This window comes from Rhinopithecus roxellana, chromosome 9, assembly GCF_007565055.1.
Source record: "Rhinopithecus roxellana isolate Shanxi Qingling chromosome 9, ASM756505v1, whole genome shotgun sequence".
In the NCBI taxonomy this organism is placed as follows: domain Eukaryota; kingdom Metazoa; phylum Chordata; class Mammalia; order Primates; family Cercopithecidae; genus Rhinopithecus; species Rhinopithecus roxellana.
Genome location: NC_044557.1, coordinates 22,956,110 through 22,974,587, shown reverse-complemented (window position 1 = coordinate 22,974,587; position 18,478 = coordinate 22,956,110). Strand labels below are relative to the sequence as shown.

At 50.5% G+C, this 18,478-nt stretch overlaps 1 protein-coding gene across 4 annotated transcripts in view; it reads right to left on the bottom strand.

Annotated features, from left to right (window-relative positions):
- ERICH1 (glutamate rich 1) overlaps positions 1–18,478 on the bottom strand; it is a 63,710-nt gene that overhangs the window by 13,666 nt on the left and 31,566 nt on the right. For all 4 annotated transcript variants that reach the window (XR_004059249.1, XR_747947.2, XR_747948.2 and 1 more), the window contains exon 3: positions 13,885–14,019. Coding sequence is in view for 1 of the 4 variants with exons in the window: in XM_010363106.2 (XP_010361408.1) it covers positions 13,885–14,019 (135 nt within the window). In the remaining 3 variants the exon portion in view is untranslated. The remainder of the gene's footprint in view (positions 1–13,884; positions 14,020–18,478) is intronic.

Sequence of the window (18,478 nt, the reverse complement as noted above, 5' to 3'; positions counted from 1 at the left end):
GATTCGGTCCCACCGCACGACTGGATGAAGCAGTCGCATCCGTTTCTCTCACCCTGAAAATGCAGTAAGTATTTTACCAAGCACCAGCCTCCCGTCTTCATCGGATGTAGACACCCCCAGCTCTGTTCGCCGCTGTGCAACTGTGAGCTGAGGCCGCTGCCACTCTGTGGAGGAGAGCTCCCACGCTGTCTTGATGTGACTGGCTTCTGCACATCCTCTGCCGCCACAGCGGGGCACAGGCTGAAGCAGCTGCGCACAGTCGCAAGGTGAAGGCCGCCCAGCCTGAGGCTCCTCAACACCTTCGTCTTGCTCCTCACTCACCAGCGGGTGTTTGAATGATTTCATCTGCGAGTGTGTGTTGCTACTGGGGTCCACTGTGCAGGTCTGACCAACCAGCCTGGCCCAGACGTCTTTGAATAGCAGCCCCTAGATCCGCCCTGAAAATACTGATGTTTAAAAACCAACCACGGCTAGGTAATCCATTTTAATTTCCCAGGTTCCGTTAAAAACAGATGAAATTAAGCCTCTCCTCTTAGGTGTCTATTAAAAAATATGCTTGCCTTCATTAATTTGGAGATAAGTAACACAGAGTATTTCCCCACCCAGAGGAAGCCCCTCTGGGGCGAGACAGGTCACAGGGGAGACCCCCATCACCCAGCAAGAACACTGCGTGGGGCTTATCAACCTCCAGGTTCCTCCTGGCACATCCTTCTCCACCAGCTCTTAGTCAGGGCAGCTCCTCACCAGTGTCCCACCCCGGGGTCGGCTTCCCCTCCTAAGACTACAAGAGAAACAAATGGTTGCCCTATTGAGATCGATTATGCTATTGATCTATTTTTATAAGACTATAAAACAGTAATTTAAAAAGGTGAAGGAGGCAAAAAGGCCATAAAATGGTAAGTTTATCCTGTTTTTTCACATAACTGTGTGTGCATGTGCTTGTGAAAAGGAAAACTTAATATACATTAAAAAAAAGAGACTGGACATCCATTTCTCAGGATGCTCCCTGCGGTTGCTCCTTGGGTGGTCTAAGTACAGGCTGCTTTTTTCCCCCACTGTATTTCTCTGATTTCCAAATCTAGTTTAAGAGAGGAGGCTTGAACTACCAGCATCGGGAACACAGAGGTGTCGATACGTCTTGTTGGTGTTAAGAAGGTAATGAAAGGATACTGCATGCAATGTCGTGCAAATCAGCTAATCCGTTAGAAACAGATTCCTGAGAAAAGTACAGTTTATCCAATGGACACACAAAGAAACAAAATCACAAAACTCCTGTATCTGTCTTTAAAAATGAGTCTAGTTAAAAATAATATCACAAAAGAACTTCAGGCTTAGATAGGTTCACCCGTGACTTTTACCAAACATTTAAAGAAAAAGTCTTGGGAGGCCGAGGTGGGCGGATCACGAGGTCAGGAGATCGAGACCATCCTGGCTAACACGGTGAAACCCCGTCTCTACTAAAAATACAAAAATTAGTCAGGCGTGGTGGCGGGCACCTGTGGTTGCAGCCACTTGGAAGGTTGAGGCAGGAGAATCGCTTGAACCCGGGGGGCAGAGGTTGCAGTGACCCGAGATTGCACCACTGCACTCCAGCCTGGGCGACAGAGTGAGACTCCATCTCAAAAGAAAAGAAAAAGCCAACACATCTTACCCGTTTCCAGAGAGCAGAAAAGATAATGACCTGAGTTTGTGTTTCCAGGTAACAGTCTCAAGAGACAAAGGAGAATAACGGTCCCTAAAAGCTGCCGCACGCGTGCCCTGTGTGTGCCCATGACGTGTCCCAAGCCCTGATAGGGAGTGGCTCATTTTGTAGCACGCGACTGTCATCCCCATTTTACAGAGGAAGAAACTGAGGGGGCTGAAATACTTGCCTTAGACATGGAAGCAGTCAGTGGCAGATAAACAAGAAACGGAGTGGAATGCCACCTAATCGAGGGACCTCTGTGGGAAAGTCCTCATGAAAAGGCAGCAGGTGCTCCTTTTTCATAGCAAAAATGTGACTGGGGAGAGCAGAAAAGATAATGACCCCTGACGACTCCAAAGTCCCTCACGGCTCTGGGCCCTCATGGCCCCGACGCCCGTCACAGCTCTGGCCTCTTAGGGTTCTGGCCCCTCCCAGCTCCGAACCCTCCCAGATCCCGCCCTTCCCAGCTCCTGCCCCTCAGAGAGAGTGACCCCTCACAGCTCTGGGCCCTCCCAGATCCAGCCACTCACAACTCCCACCCCTCACAGCAAGTGAACCCTCACAGCCCTGACCCCTCACAGCCCTGACCCCTCACAGCTTCGGCCTCTCACAGCTGCCACCCCTTATAGCTCCCACCCCTCTCAGCTCGGACCCCTCCCAACTCCCACCCCTCACAGCTTCGGCCCCTCTCAGCTTTGGCCCCTCCCAGCTCCAACCCCTCACAGCAACTGACCCTCTCAGCTCCGACCCCTCCCAATTCCCACCCCTCCCAGCTTCAGCCCCTTCCAGCTCCGACCTCTCACAGCTCCCACCTCTCACAGCTCCCACCTGTCACAGCTCTCACCCATCACAGCTCCGGCCCCTCACACCTCCCACCCCTCACACCTCTGTGAAGCCCCCAGCATCTTCACTCCCCGACAAGGGCATTGCAAGAGGGGAGCAGCACGGGCCCATCTCTCCCACCGATGTTGCTACAAATATTCCACGCAAAATATTCACAAAATTCCAGTCATGTAAAGAGTATGATAAAATCTCGAATCAAACGGCCTCAAAAGAAGAAATCTAAATCGGATACACGGTACCTACAAGCACCCACAGCCAAGGTCATACGTGATGGTGAAATGCTGAAAACTTTTTCTCCCACAGGTCCTGTGACATCACTGTGGCCACCTCCACACCAGGGCTCTGGGCAGGGCAAGAGGGAGACAAAGTGTACAAGAGCTGGAAAGGAAGAAATAGAGCTGCCACCCCTGTAAACACAGAAAATCCAAGAGAATCCACAGACTCCACCCCATCAACATGTGAGCATGTTACAAACGCAGTGGTCACTACCCAGGAGAAAAAGGAACGCGCCACCAACACACACATCGTGAGCTGCAATATCCTGACAGTGTGTGAGAGCCCAGACCGCCCCACGCCCCCAGCTGCACACACCACCTGGCCCCACTTCTGTGAGTCCTGGGGTCCGTGAGCAGATCCACTGGGGCTTCCTGGACAGGGCAGAGGGGAGGAAGGGGCCCTCTCAGGGCACAAGGAGACCTGGTGGTGACGGACACATTCATTATTTCAACTGCGACAGTGGTCTTGGGGTCATGCTACATGCAGACTCATGAAACTGCACACTCTGAATGTCGGTGATGCTGACCAAGGCCATTAAAAAACATCGTATCCCAAAGAGAAAAATTGGATGCGTCTGGCAGGCTCTGCCGCACCAGCTTGTGGCCTCTGCACCCCACTTCCCCTGCTGTCAACTGGGGGTGAGAGAGCAGCTCCAGGGTCATGCAAATCCCCATGCCCAGAGTGCTGCAGTGCTGCCCGGCCTGAGGACGCCGAGTCCACGGTGGCTACTCCATCCCAGATCTCAAAGTTCCTCACTGCTTCTAGACAAGGGAGCACTGTACAAAGTAGCTGACAATCCAGCTCGCAGAAAAAACAACATCCTTTAACTCTGTCTTACTTAAAACATGTGCCTGCGTCTGTGGTGAGACGTACCCAGCAGGGGGCACACGAATTTGGCAACTGAGAAAAAAAAGATGTTTATGAATGACTTTCACATACGAGATGGAGAAAAGCTTCCTTGGGGATTGGAGTCTAATGCAAAGAATGCAAGAGTAATCAGAACTCAGAGGAAGGAAATGCAAACAGGATTGCAAAGCAGTGTCCTCCGCCTAACTTAGACAGAGGCCCTCCACAGGTCTTGCCAGCAGAAGCCACAGAACCCATCCGTTTTGCAACTGTTGAGCTTCGGTTCATTCAGACAGACCTGTTTCTTTGTAATGATGTTTTCATTATGCTGTTAAGTTTCCTGCCAAGCCAGAAACCATTTCTTAAGCAGAAGCCGCATTTACGTTTGCCGTTTGGGTGGAGAGATGGCCAGAAGAGCCTCTTCCCGGCTGAGACTTCGTCAGGCTCCGGACGGAACCTCCTCCGAGGCCTACCTGTGCACTTCCTGCAAAATCCAGTCTCAGCAACAACCCTGCTAAGCCACTTCAGCAAGGACCCCACCCTTGACACCTGATTGGGTTCCTCACCCCACCGCCCCTCGGTGACCTCTGAGCAGCCCTGTCTGCCTTCACTAAGAATCCTGGTGGGGTGGTTCAGCCAGAATCTCCCTCACCTTTGATGTCTCTTCTCAGAAGTTTTCCATCCACCCCCACCCTGCTCCTTGGCTCCAGATTCCCACTTTTCCTTGTTGTGTTTGTTCTTGAGCCCAGGCCCTCTCCCCCAGTGCAAACCCGTGGTGGTGGTCCCTGTACCTATGGCGATGTCCTGAACGAAGGCTTCCTCACTGTGGTCTGACAGGTGTCTCGACCGCCGTGACACAATTACAGTCACAACCTCCCAGCTTCGCAGTCTCATCTGAGGGGTCTGACCAGCATTCCCTTCTCAGGTCTAGTGAGGAACACAAGACCCTAAGGAACATTACCCAAAATAAGACAGTGGCTCAGCAGGTCAAGGGGAAAACAACTGAGGCTTTATCCAAACAGCTCTGGAGCCCTGAGCGTGCTCTCTATGCTCTGGAGTCCCGGTGGCTCTGACACAGGCCCTTTTACCCTGATGCACTGCGACTTCTCCACTCATGCTGCACCCTCCATATGACTTTTCAGAACCACTCCACAGACTCCAGAATGTCCACATCTCCAGGGTATCAAAGGCCCACAGTCCACGCCCTTCACACCCAGCAGCTGAAAGCGATGTGAGGGAACAAGACGCCTGGCTATTTATAGTCAGAGCGCAGCACACTCTGAAAAGCTGCCATCCCCAAAACATACCTTTCAGACACACTCACTTCAAAAAGAGTCACAGTGTGTCAAAAATCCTTCCGCTACTATCTGGCACCTACCTTCTGATGAACTGCTGGAGTAGAGATAGATACCAAAAATAACCAGTCTTCAGGTTATTCTAATTCTCACAGCTGCACCTTCTTACATGAAAGTAGGCTAGGCATTTTAAAGGAAATAGGAATTTTATTCTAGATTCAAAGCTAGGCTACAAATTGCATCTGATAATTACCGTCAAGCTACCCATGTCCACTAGGTGCAAAATAAAAAGTAGTAAACCTCTTACCAAGCAGATCTAAACCCTATCTGTGAAAGCAGACCTTTCAAATGTAGTAACATGAAATCTTCCAATTGCTCAGTGTGGTGTTTGCCTAAAATCCAGAACAGTATTTTGTAATAACACACAGAGTGTACTCATTTAGGCAAGGAAACACTAGGGCCTGCTGAGAAGCAGGTCCTGCTCCAGGCAGGGTGGTTTGAGACCCCTGGGACTCAGGGATGGATGAGTGGTGGCTGTGGCTGGGGTGGACCATGGCAGTTGCTTTCCATGTAGAAGACCTGCCACAGAGAGAGGAATTCATGTTCGATTTGGCCTTTGAGGATAAAATTCAGACCCAGCAGCCAGGGCTTCAGGGAACGAAGGTGGCTCACACGGCTCCTGGGACAGAGACTTCTCCCCAGGGCCTCGGCCACAAAGGACTGCCTGTGAGACGGGGAGCACCCCTCCAGGGTCAGCCATGAGGCTCAGCAGGTGCCAGAACACCCTCCGAATAAAGAGGACTTGAAGAGTTTCCTGTCACTTTAAAAAAATGGATTCTCGCTCTCTCTTCTCCTAATGGATCTGAATCTGGAGCAGTAATTTCCAAAGACAGCAAGGGAGGCGCAGCCTCACAGCTGGAAATGTGGCTTCCTCCCCTGGCTCCATGCCAGCTGCAGAACATAATTTAGCTTTTGATTTCAAATGGCACTGAAAGAACATACGCGACCTCAACGTTATCAGAAACTGAGCTGGGCTAGAACACAACAATCTAGATGCTAAAGTTTTTGTGATTTTGTATTTGGATGCCTGGCAGTGATCAGGAACCACCAAAGGAGAGATTAGTTTTGCTCTAGATGAGATCTGCTGCTAAGCTAAATGTCTGCCTCATGAATACTTACTAAACATGTGGTCAAATACACATTATTTCATCATCTTCAACAAGATTCGTTCCTGAATTCTTCCCTGAGACAGACTTTGATACCGAAATAATGTTCACATTTTCTAGGTTAGTTTTGAATAGGCTTGAACTATACATACTCAAGAAAATGTTATGTTTCATGTTTACATGTTTTGAATCTTAAAAACTGACATAGTGGAAGAGTGAGTAGTGTCTCACCATAAAACACTTTGATAGATAGTTTTAAAAACAATTCACAGTCATTTTCTATAACTTTCCATAAAATGGCCAACAAAATGATAAAAACTTTATAAGCAATAAAAGGCTTAAAACAGGGCAATAAAGTGCTAAATTCCCTTAAATAAAACTGCCAAAACCATGAGGCAAGTCATTAAATTAAAATTAGATGAAGGAAAAAATTTTAAATTTAAACAATGAGAAAGTAATTAAAACAGTACAAATGAAAAGACATTGAATTATTCAATAAATATAAAGCCATAGTAAATAAAAAATTTAAACAGTAAATTTAAACAGAGTAAATGTATCCTCAAAAAATGTTAAAATGAGGTTATATTTGTGGGAGGCTCTGAAACTATGAAGTGTTTTGTAAATATTCTTCACTGACTTGGACTTGTGACTTTCTGCATTGAAAACTTAACTAAAACGCTCATTTACTTCACGGGTTTTCAGTGGTACCACAGAGAAGAGGGAGGCTCTGAAGCCTGCAGCTTAATTCCAGTTTCTGTCAAGACATCTGTTTTCCTCCTGGGGATATTTTAGCATCTTCTTCCGAGGCCTGTGTCTGGCATCTCGAGGGTCTTTCTTCATTATCATGGTAGGGACTTTCAGCCATCTTTCTGTTCCTGAGAGTCTCTTCAGCTTTGGGCAATTCATGTATTATTTCTTCAATAATTGGCTGGCCACAGTGGCTCAGGCCTGTAATCCCAGCAATCTGGGAGGCCGAGGCAAGCAGATCACTTGGCCCCAGGGGTTCGAGACCAGTCTGGCCAACAAGGTGAAGTCCCTTCTCTACTAAAAATACAAAAAAAAAAAAAAAAAAAATTAGCTGGGTGCAGTGGCGTGCACCTGTAGTCCCAGCTTCTTGGGAGGCTGAGGCAGGAGGGTGGCTTAAACCCAGGAGGCAGAGGTTGCAGTGAGACTGTGCCACTGCACTCCAGCCTGGGTGACAGAGCAAGACTCCATCTCAAAATAATAATGATAATCATCATTTTCTACCTTTTTTCTGTTATTCTTTAACTTCAATTAATTACATATTATTATCTAGTAAAATGTTCATAATCACTCTATTTTTGTAACACATTCACTTCAAGCTAAAAGTAGTATTAAGATATACCAATATCTAGACATTTCTCTAGTCCAAACTGCTTAGGCATATGTGCCAACAACAGCTTGGAAATCAAGTAACTATGTTTTAAGGAAACAAATGGCAATGAGAACAAATGCATTCTTTTCTTTTATTTCTTCCTAGGCAAGCAAAACAAAACAAAAAGTGTAGATCCCACAGGTGAGTTACTTCAAAGTTAATGCCTGACTCCCTGCAACCACAGTCTTTAATCAAACAGCCAATGCTATGCTCACTGGCTTAAGTCCGGAAAGAATCTAGGAGATGCCAAAGATACAAAAACATGACCATACACAGCTCCAGCCTTTTAAAAACCATCACAGCCTTTTCTGATGGCCCAGGATGCATGAGCCCTCCAGGTCCAGGCTCTTATCTCACTTGTGCATAGGTAAAGGCAGCTGAGCAACATGTCCCTGGCAGGACACCCAGCGTGAGAGAGCGAGTGAGAGTGCGCGCACAGCAAGGCGCCCCTCCCCTCTTCTAGGACCAGGCGAGCTTGGACACAGCTGAATGTGTGAAGTCTCATTTCAATAAACCAGCACGACAAGAACGAAACACTGCTAGCTCTGACTCTGAGAGGCCCTTGAGACGGTGAGATGCGAGGAATGCGGAGCGGGGACAGCCCCACCACCCGCCCCCTGCACCCACGAGCCACCACTCTGGAAGGCCTCAGAGAAGTCAGGCTAGGACTCCTACAGCAAAGGCAAAAAGCGGAGAAAGCCACGATTCTGTCAGAGCATGGACAGATGTTTAACTCACAAGGAATCCACATTACAACTGCGCATTTACTGCATGCTTCCAGAAGCCGTGTAGTAACTAGTTCAACTGGTGCTTGCTGCTAGAATAATCATCACAATAGCTCTCCACAGAAATGACTAATGTTCATGATTCTGCAGCTGGATCTGAGCACAGAATCCGAGTCAATGCCTCAAACACCGCTTGTGATTACGAACCGGGGAAATACTGACACTTGCCTTATGGGCTGTTTTTATACAAAATCATTCAAGGCAGTTCACCAAATGTTGACTTAAGACTTAATTCCACCAGGCGCCAGGCTAAGGCTCCTTAGGGAATAAAAAGCCGGCAATGCTCACGTTTGCACAAGCTTTGCAATAAGCCCAGACGGTCTGGCACAACAAACGCTAAGCGTGTGGGTCGACTATCACCCCACGGGCAGGGAAGGGGCCTGAGGGCGCGCAGGAGAGAGGCGGGAACCTGTAGAGAGAGGTGGTGGCGCGGGGAGCGCGACTGGAGGGAGGCGGGTCCCTGTGGAGCGCCGCAGGAGGGAGGTGGCAGCGCAGGGAGCGCCCGGGCAGCCCAGGCGAGGCAGGAGGCGGCGCCGACCCGACCCAGGGCTGAAGTCGGCGGAACCGGGGCCAGTGCGCGCCGCGCTAGGGGGAGCCCGCTAGGCCCGCGGGGCGGCCTCGGGGCGTAGCCAGAGGGGCCCGAGCCTAGGCCGGAGCAGGTGGACTTCGGGGCGGCCACGGAGGAATCGGGGTCCAGGTGAGGAGAGTCCCCGGGTGCAGCGGCCCAGCCCCGAGAACGGAGCGCACGCGGAACTGGCGCAGGCCTCGGAGACTTCCAGCCGGGACGGGACACGGGTTTCCCGAGCAGGATCTGAGGCTCCAAGGACATCCTGGACGGCGAGAAGGCGCCGAGAGGGGCCCGAGCCGCGACCGCAGGAGAGGCGGGGCGGCCCGCGGTTAAATTCCTCAGGCACCGCATGCAGTTCCCGGCTGCAAAAACACGCGAGACAGGAGAGGAGCGAGGGTCTGCAACCCAGGTGGGGCAAGGGCGCCGTCAAGGCTGTGGCGAGCGGGGCGTCTGGGAGGTCCCTGAGCCGCCCACGCAGGTTTCCCGACGTTCTCGCAGAATCCTCAAAGCAGGACCCCAGCCCCAGCTCCAACCCGCGCCCCTCGGCCCCGCCCCCCGTCCACCTCGGCCCCGCCCCCCGCCCGCCGGTCCACCTCGGCCCCGCCCCCCGCCCCACCTCGGTCGCGTCCCCCCGGTCCCGCCGCCCGGTCCACCTCGGCTCCGCCCCCCTCCCGCCGGTCCACCTCAGTCGCGCCCCCCGGTCCACCTCGGCCACGTCCCCCCTCCACACCTCGGCCCCGCCCCCCTGGTCCCGCACCCCGGTAAAACTCGGCCCCGCCCCCCGCCCCCCGCCCCCCGGTCCACCTGGGTCCACCTGGGTCGCGCCCCTCGGCGGGCAACCCGGCCCCTCCGCAGGCGCACGGGCTCGCTTCCCTCTGGGCTTCCTTAGCGCTGCGCCCATTCTGTAGGCCAGGCTCACACAGGAGCCTCCCCAGCTGGGATCCGCTTCTACAGCGCCCTCCTGGAGCTCTTCCCAGTCTTAGGTCCTGAGCACACCGCCCAACACAAGCGTTTAAAAAGCATCTGATACAGTGAATTACTTGGTAAACCCTGATTACTCAGTGTACTTCCAAAAAGGAAAAGATGTAGCTCAGAAAACAAGCCCTGTTTTATTAACTTAATCTAAGAAGAATGAGTTAAGCAGCTGAGAAGGGGGGAAAGGTGGTAACTACCAGAAAATGGAGGTCAAAGGAAACAACTGCTACTGAATAAAAACAGTGAACAGCTGACATCTGGGATTCCTGGCAGCCAAAGCAAAAAGGGTATCCATGGGAAATCGCTCTCTTATCCAACAAGAAGTACATGAGCTCATAAGAACAAAACATTTTTCTGGCGCTGAACTCTAAAGGGAATACTTTTCACCTGGATTTCTACAGAACTGCTAGTGACTGCACAGTGAATGAGGAACAAGATTTTAAAGGACAGTTTTACAAAAACAAGGAAAGAAGGCCAACACTCTCCAGGTCTTTCGATTAATCTGCAATAAAAGATGAATATAAAAAGTGAAACTCCAAGATGATATTTTCCCAGAGAGGTAGACTCATATAAACTAGGTGAAGAGCTCACGTATGATTTTTTTTTTTTTTTTGAGACGGAGTCTCACTCTGTTGCCCAGGCTGGAGTGCAGTGGTGTGATCTCAGCTCACCATGGCCTCCGCCTCCCCAGTTCAAGCAATTCTCATGCCTCAGCCTCTCAAGTAGCTGGGATTACAGGTATGTGCCACCACACCTGGCTAATTTTTGTATTTTTAGTAGAGACAGGGTTTCGCCATGTTAGCCAGGCTGTTCTCAAACTCCTGACCTCAGGTGATCCGCCCTCTTTGGCCTCCCAAAGTGCTGGGATTACAGGCGTGACCCACCGTGCCTGGCCTCACCTATGATCCTGACTGGATGTAAGGTAAGCATTTCCAAAACCTAACGGACTGATCAATTCCTGTGTTCCCTGAATGAGGCTCTGAGATGCTGGCGGTGCCCCCACACCCCTTGTCTCCTCCTGGAGGGGTCTGGCAGGAGCGAGAAGGTGTACCACCATGGAAGTTGCCAGCCACTGTGTGCCACTGGAAAACCCAGGGAAGAGAGGCATGTTGGGGGCACTGTAGACATTTTCTTCTAAAAATTACCTGGCTGGACTTGTTTCCAGCACAGTGGCATAGGGACACGCTCTCATGCCACTGGGAAGGTGCCCGGTGTCCCCACAGTGGTCAGCTGGGCCCCGAGTCCTGCCGTCCCCACAGTGGTCAGCTGGGCCCAGAGTCCTGCTGTCCCCACAGTGGTCAGCTGGGCCCCGAGTCCTGTAATGCGGTCTACACAGAAGAAAATGGACGTAAGGGATATTTTGAGGACAACGTGCTTACCCCAGCTGCCCGGAGGAATGTTCACATCATTGTATTTAACAGACTCTGTAACTTCATGTAGGGTAGCGTTCCTATGACACGCAAGGACCGTGAGCAGAACAGTGTCCTGCCAGATAAGTGAGTTCACCTGCTAAATGCAGCTGTGTAGCATTTTCCACGGAGAATCTGCCAAAAAGGACAGCTTTCTTCTGGCATAATCTATAGTGGGTTGTTCTGTCACTAACAGGCCAGGGGTTTACCAGCTTTTGGAGAGCAAGACACAACCCCACATCAACAAGAGAAGGAGTATGTGCATGTTTCTGTCTAGAGCCGAGACCCATCAACCCAGGTGGGAGAGGTCCCAGAACCACATCCAACACAACGCCATTTCCAACACAACGCCATTCAAGACTTCCCACAGCCCATCTCCTTCCACCTGTTCCTGACAAGCTGTGAGCCCAAAAGCACCCACAGTCTGTGCTTGTCACATTCAGAGATTACCCAAAGAACACAGACAAGACAGACAAACAGCTGGAACTTAGGTCTTCCTGTCCTGGCTTCTGGGCACAGGCCTGCTTGTCTTCATAACAAATACACACAGGCCCTAACTGATATGGTTCATGAGCACTAAATCTCCACTTATCACAAGGCAGTGGCCAGGTACCCAGGACAAGACCAAGGGCAGGGCCTCAGCCTGACGAAACCGGGACCGGCAGACCCAAAGGCACAGCAAGTGCTGCTGAGGGGATCCAGACGGCCTCCGGGAGGGTGGAAACTAAGTCTCAGAGGCTGGGCAGCCAGGAGGGGCCAGGCTGAGGGCTAAGCACCGGGTATGACACCCTGCCTGGGTGACAAGGCCATGGGCAGCCGATCCAAGCCGCTGCGGGGCTGCCCCGGCACAGGGCAGGGCTGCTCAAGGTCCTGAGTGCAAATGCCCAGAGGGCCCAGTGCCAGGCACAGCAAAGGCAAAAACAAACAGCATTTTCCTCTGCAGCTTCCTGGGAGTTGAGGTGTGGGCCCCACCTGTTCAAAATGAAAGCCAGAGACCTGAGTGCTTCCAACAATGTTGGCCATTGCTTTTCCAGCTCCAGTTCTCACCTCTGTGCTTAAAACTGAAACAGAAAAAGCTCAAAGGCTCTTGCTTCTTGTGTGCCGTGTTCCCACACTGACCTCTGAGGGTCAGAGACAGAGGGGTCCTCTCCTTGCTTCTCCCGGCCTCTGGCTCCTGAGGGCCCTGGAGGCTCCATCAGCTCCACAGCTGCAAGGCTGTGCTTGGGGCTCGCTCTGGCCATTTTCTCTTTCATTTTGAAGAACAAAGGTAGGAAACACGATTACAGGGTGGGCATTGCTGCCTTTTACCCAACTTTACCATTTCAAGTCACTGACACCAGGCCATCCTGACAGCCTGCCTGGAGGAGGTGGCAAGGGGGCCTGGGGAACAGGAAAGGAGTGACTCCTCAAGGGCTCCTGGACACATGTCCTCAAGAAGCAGCTTGTGAAGAGGAATGCCCGTTCACCTGGTGCAAGTATCTTTCCACTTCCTGGAAGAACACGGCCTAGCTCGGTCCTGACACAGCCTGTCTGGGAAGCAGTGTTGGCTCATGGCCAAGTGAGCCTTCTACCCTGGGGTCCAGCACAGGCCTGCCCTGGGAACATGAGCAGCATGGACAACAGGGGTACAACAGGGCGTGAGAGCCAGCCGCGGACAACAGGAAGGGCGTGAGCGAAGGCCAACGCGCTTCCTTCTTGAACAGATTAAGTACGCAATGAAGCATATTCACCCAGAGTATTTATCTTCATAAGAACACAATTAAATTTTCTAGTTAAATAATCTATTTATCTAGTAATTGTGTTTCAAAGATTTTCAACAGGGCTTGAAAGGATGACTCCATTATTCCCTAGTTATCTCATTTTTGTTTTGATGGTTTCTGATCTTTTAGGAAGCCAGAAAGACAAAAGCAGTCAAAAACCACATTTTGTTGACAAATTAATTAATGTTTGTAGTATAGAGTTTCTTAGTTTATATATTGCTACAAATCATCTAGGTACAACTTTTATTTGAAAATTCTAAATTCCTCTTGTGCACCTTAAAAAAGATCAATGTAAAGCGAAAAGAACCATATCCCTCTTAAGGTAAAAAGTATATGGGCAACTCCAGCTTTTCCACGCTCAACAGTAAACTGTATTAAGAGAATATTGAATGTTCTTTCATTCATACGACATGCAACAACAGCAATTATAATAATTTTTTCCAAAAGAGATTTGAAATAAGTTATTTCCTTGATTACAAATTTGATGTACCATCTCAGAAATTTTGAGAAACTTGGAAATTCAAGAAAATAATGTTTTACTAAACCAAGACAAGTACTGTTAACAATTATTTAATGGCATTTAATATGTATTTAGTTCCAGAGTACTCCTAAAGCATTAACAAACATGGGCTATAGTCATATTCCCACTTTCAATCTCCCCCATATGAAGCCTTTTTTCCTGTCATTACAAGTTTTTTAAGCGTCACTTTTAATGGCTGTAGAATGCATACGTACACCATGTGGTTCACTATGCAGTGTAAGAACATGCTCACCCACCCCCCCAGATATAAACTGAGATAAAAGTATTACAATACTTCAAAACTGGGAAATAAGAGCTTATCTGCAAAGATGTCCACCTTTCCTCCCACCCAGCATTTTACCTTCTGTGTCGTCCCCGCTGGAGGCGTTCTCGGGGCTCCCACAGCTGCTGGGCTCGGGCCAACAGGGGACATAGCCCTCGGGAGGCCCACTGGCGGTGTAGAGCCGTCTGGCAGTCGGGGTCTCAGAGCTAGCGTCTGCAACACAGGAGGAAAATAGCAGGAACTAGTAAATATCGCAAAACGCAGTCATACATTTATTTGCCTTGATTACATCATCGTTTCTCTAAATTCATTCAAGACGTGAAATCAAATAGCTCAATAAAACCTAACCACTGTCATAAATACTGACTTTAATATGTCAAGTATTGTGCCAGAAAAGCAAGTCAGCTACACATCCAGCCAAGAAAAAGGAACTGTCCATAATTATTTGAATTCACATTAAATTACTTATTATGTAATACATAAGTTTTGTAATACAATACAAAAACATAACTAATTCATGAGCATCGCATGACACACCCTTTATCATCACACCAGGAGTCCCTGGGGATTTTAGTGCACAGACTTCTGGGTCTTTTTCTCCACACTTGCTAACAACATGAATACACTGGCTGTGTGCACACACAGACACACACACAACAGACACACAAACATCCAGAAAACAGAGACAACACAGGTACACACAATAGACAACAGAGACAACACACACAGGTACACACAACAGACACACATGTGCAGACACATCAACATCCAGAAAACACACACACAGAGATAACACAGACACAGACACACACACACAAATACACAGACAACTCACACAGAGGCACAAAGACACAGAGACAACATACACAGCCACACACACAGATATAGACCACACACACAGGGACAACACACACACAGACACAGACATGTACAGAGACACAGAGAGATACACAAATACACAAGCAGACACAGACACACATACATCTTCACGGGATCGTGTCACACACTGTATTATTATACACTCATATAAGTTATACATTTGTATCTTACATGTATAACATCATTTAGAGTGAATACAGCATGTTAAAATGACATATTGCAACTTAAATCTGCATACTTTTAATGGCTACATCATATCCCATGCGATGGAATTATAACCAGGACTTAACCACTTTCCTCCATGGCCACGTGGAGCTGACCAGAGGTCGTCGCCACTGCAGACAGCTGCTGGGACCTCCCCTGCTGTGTGCCCCTCTGCCAGACGTCATCACCACCGTGGACGGCTGCTGGGACCTCCCTGTGTGCCCCTCTGCGCACATGGCTGTTTGGTTCCTGCACAGGGATCTGCTGGTTTAGCGGGCAGGTGCTTCTGCCGGCTTTTCATGCACACTGTCTGGAAGGCAGCAGGGCCACTTCCTCTCAAACTGTCGGACACTAGGCAGCCTCTGTCAGTTTAGTCTTCCTTTTTACATGCAGAATATGGCAGTGACGTTCTTGCAGGTGACAAACACAAGTGGACATCCGGCAGTGACGCTCTTGCAGGTGACAAACGCAAGTGGACATCCCAGCTGGGCTTTCACCAAATGATGTGCATTTGATTTTGGAAACAACAATGACAGATATTGAGCAAAATCACTAACACACATAATAGAATGTAACGGTAAAAACCTTGAAGCCTTTTCAGGTTCCACTGTCGTCAATATACTTTGCTGTCTTGAAGGTAGGGTGCCAGAATCCTAGTTCTTAAACTAATCTGATTCACCGCAGCTGATTAATTCCTGTGTCATTCCCTGCCAGAGCCAAGGGCGGATGGAGATGGCTTCTAAGTACACTGTTCCCTAGTGGGTAAATCAACATTTGATCATTTTTCACAGAATATTTTTGGAAGCTTTTAATCAGCTAAATCTGTCTTAATAAGAAAGTTAAACAGAACTTAGAAATGTCACTGTTCACTTAATCATTAGGATGGACACGGGAGGGATCAGGGAACACTCAACGACTCATGCAGAGAAAACAAGAAAACAAGGACGAAGCTAAGAGGATGGGTCCAAAACGTACCGCGCCAGGGAGACAGTTCCAGTCTGTGGGGTGACCGCGGGCCGGGGCTGCACTTCTAAGCCGTAAGTGGCACCTCCTGCCACAGTCACAGGCACCAGGCAGACAGGAGCACCACAAGGGGCCTCAAGGCTGGCCCGTCTGTGAATCACGGTGACCTTGTAATCCATAATACCTTCTGGTTCTGACGTTTTATATTCTTTTGGGTAACTTATGGTTTCCTGTGAGGACATTTATGCCTTGCACAAGTTGGATGTTACATGTCTTGATCAGGTACAAGGAAGAGACTGGTTACACTTTACGGGGTGGGCGACAGCGAGAAGATTCCCCATCCCATCATCTCCTCCGCCGGACGCACAGAGAATGCAGCATCTGTGAAGCATAGCTCCCCCAGACCTGGCATCTAAGAGTCAGGGTCAGAGAGGGGCAGTCAGAACCCCACCTCCCTGCTGGACAAGTCACAAGCACCAGCATCCCTCAAGAAAGGCAGAGGAGTGTGGTGGCTCAGAGCCCAGGGGTGACAGGCGGTTGGGTGTCCTGTGGGTTCCACCAGCATCATCCCTTCGCAGGTGTCATTGAACCTGGCTCCTTTCTTCCCGTCACGTTCTCTTCAGCTCCTCTGGGCTGCTCCTGGCAGCCATCAGTTATGGAGGGGCTCATGGCCAGCCCCTGGACCACTTCAGGCGACCGCCGGGTACCACTCCAGCCCTGTGTGGAAGAGAACCTCATCCGTTCCCCTCCTGGCTTTCCCACCATCTTTCAAAGCTCCTCCTCCCTTTCCCCACAGCCCTTGCCCTTGCTTCACCAGGAAAATAAATCAGAGAAGACTGCCACAGACACCTGCCCACCATGCTGGCTGTGAGCAGAACCCACATCTGACACAGATCCTTATGCCGCGCACCTGGCAGAGGCCAGCCATCCTGCCTCTGAGAGAGCGCAGCGGCTCCCACCTCCCTCCCTCCCCTTCCTCCCCATCAGCCTGTGCTTGTTCCTCTCACCCTCCCTCCCTCTCCTTCCTCCCCATCAGCCTGCACCTGTGCTCTTTCCTTTCACCCTCCACTCGTCTCCTTCCTTTTGGAGACCTCCGTGGGGCTCTCCTGTCCTCACCGTGACTTCCCTCCCAGGAGGCAGCTGGCGTTACCACTTGCTGCATGTGCTAGCAGGGCTCTCTGTGTATACACAGATGCACACATATTGTTCTTTCCTCTGTCTTTTAAATGAATTCAGCAGCGAACTCTCACGGCCTCTTGCTTCTTCACCCATGGCCTGTCTTGGTGCCGAGGCTCCCATCCCTCCTGACAGCTGTGAATGGCCCCAGGGGACAAGGTGGACACCAGTCACTCCCCAGCCTCCTGCTGGCACAGGTACAGGCTTGGCCTTGTCTCTTCTCTGAATAGCGATGGAGAAGCCTGTGCAGCGCTGACCCCACACGGGCCAACTGAATTAGCAGGAAAAAGTGTTGGAGGCAAAACCAGGGCCCACGGTGCCTCCTGCTGCATGCCCACACCTCAGGGGTGCCTGGAGAGAAGCTTGGCTCAGACTCCCAGTGACAGGCCTGCAGGTGCCCAGCCCCAGGCAACCCCTCCTCCTGCCTCCCTTGTCAAATCATCCCCTCACCTGGCACGGAGCCAGAGGCCTGAGGGCGGGTGAGGGGTCAGGGCAGGTTCTACCAGCTCTTGGCCATTTTGGTCTCCCTGCCCCCGCCCACCCCGCAGAGCCCTTGTGGAAGCCACACAGTGCCCACCCCCTCCTGCCACCCTCAGCCACCCACACAGGTGCCCCTCTCAGGAGGAGAGGGACTTCAGCGGTCAGCACAGCAGGTTTTCCCTGAGCAGATGCGGGACATGTAGCAGCAGCATGTGGGTCTGAGAGACAGAGCAGAGTGGGTGACGGGTGTGGGGTGACCTAGGCTTGAGCCCCTGGGAGAGGCCTCCCCGAGATGAGGAGTGTGGGGACCAGGAGCTTTGTTTTGGGGAATAAGGCAGCTGCCTGATGGGCTACAAGGGACAAAAATCCCTGCGTTTGGGGCTGGGCCCAGGTTGGAGAGCTCACGGGGGCCACAGACGTGTGCACTTGTGACACAGGAGCCATCGGACCTGGGAGTGGGTGTGGACAGGAGTTGGAGGCATGAGCTCTGGGCCCCTCCATGTGCAGGGGTTGTGGATATGAGTCAATTTAACACGCAGAAGGGGATTATTCAGCCAAAGACAGAACACTTTAATATTTTAATGCATCCTATAAACTACCCTAAGAAAGGCCATCCTAAATCATATCCTTTTTTTTAACTTTTGAGATGGAGTCTCGCTCTGTCGCCCAGGCTGGAGTGCAGTGGCTCGATCTCAGCTCACTGAAACTTCTGCCTCCCGGGTTCAAGCGATTCTCATTCCTCAGCCTCCCGAGTACCTGGGACTATAGGTGCGCACCACCATACCCAGATAATTTTTGTAGAGACGGGGTTTTGCCATGTTGCCCAAGCTGGTCTTGAACTCCTGACCTCAAATGATCCTCCTGCCTCAGCCTCCTCAAGTGCTGGGATTACAGGTGTTAGCCACCACGTCCAGGAAAATGATGAGTATCCATTTTCCTGAATTCTCAATGACAAGGTGGTAATTGAAAA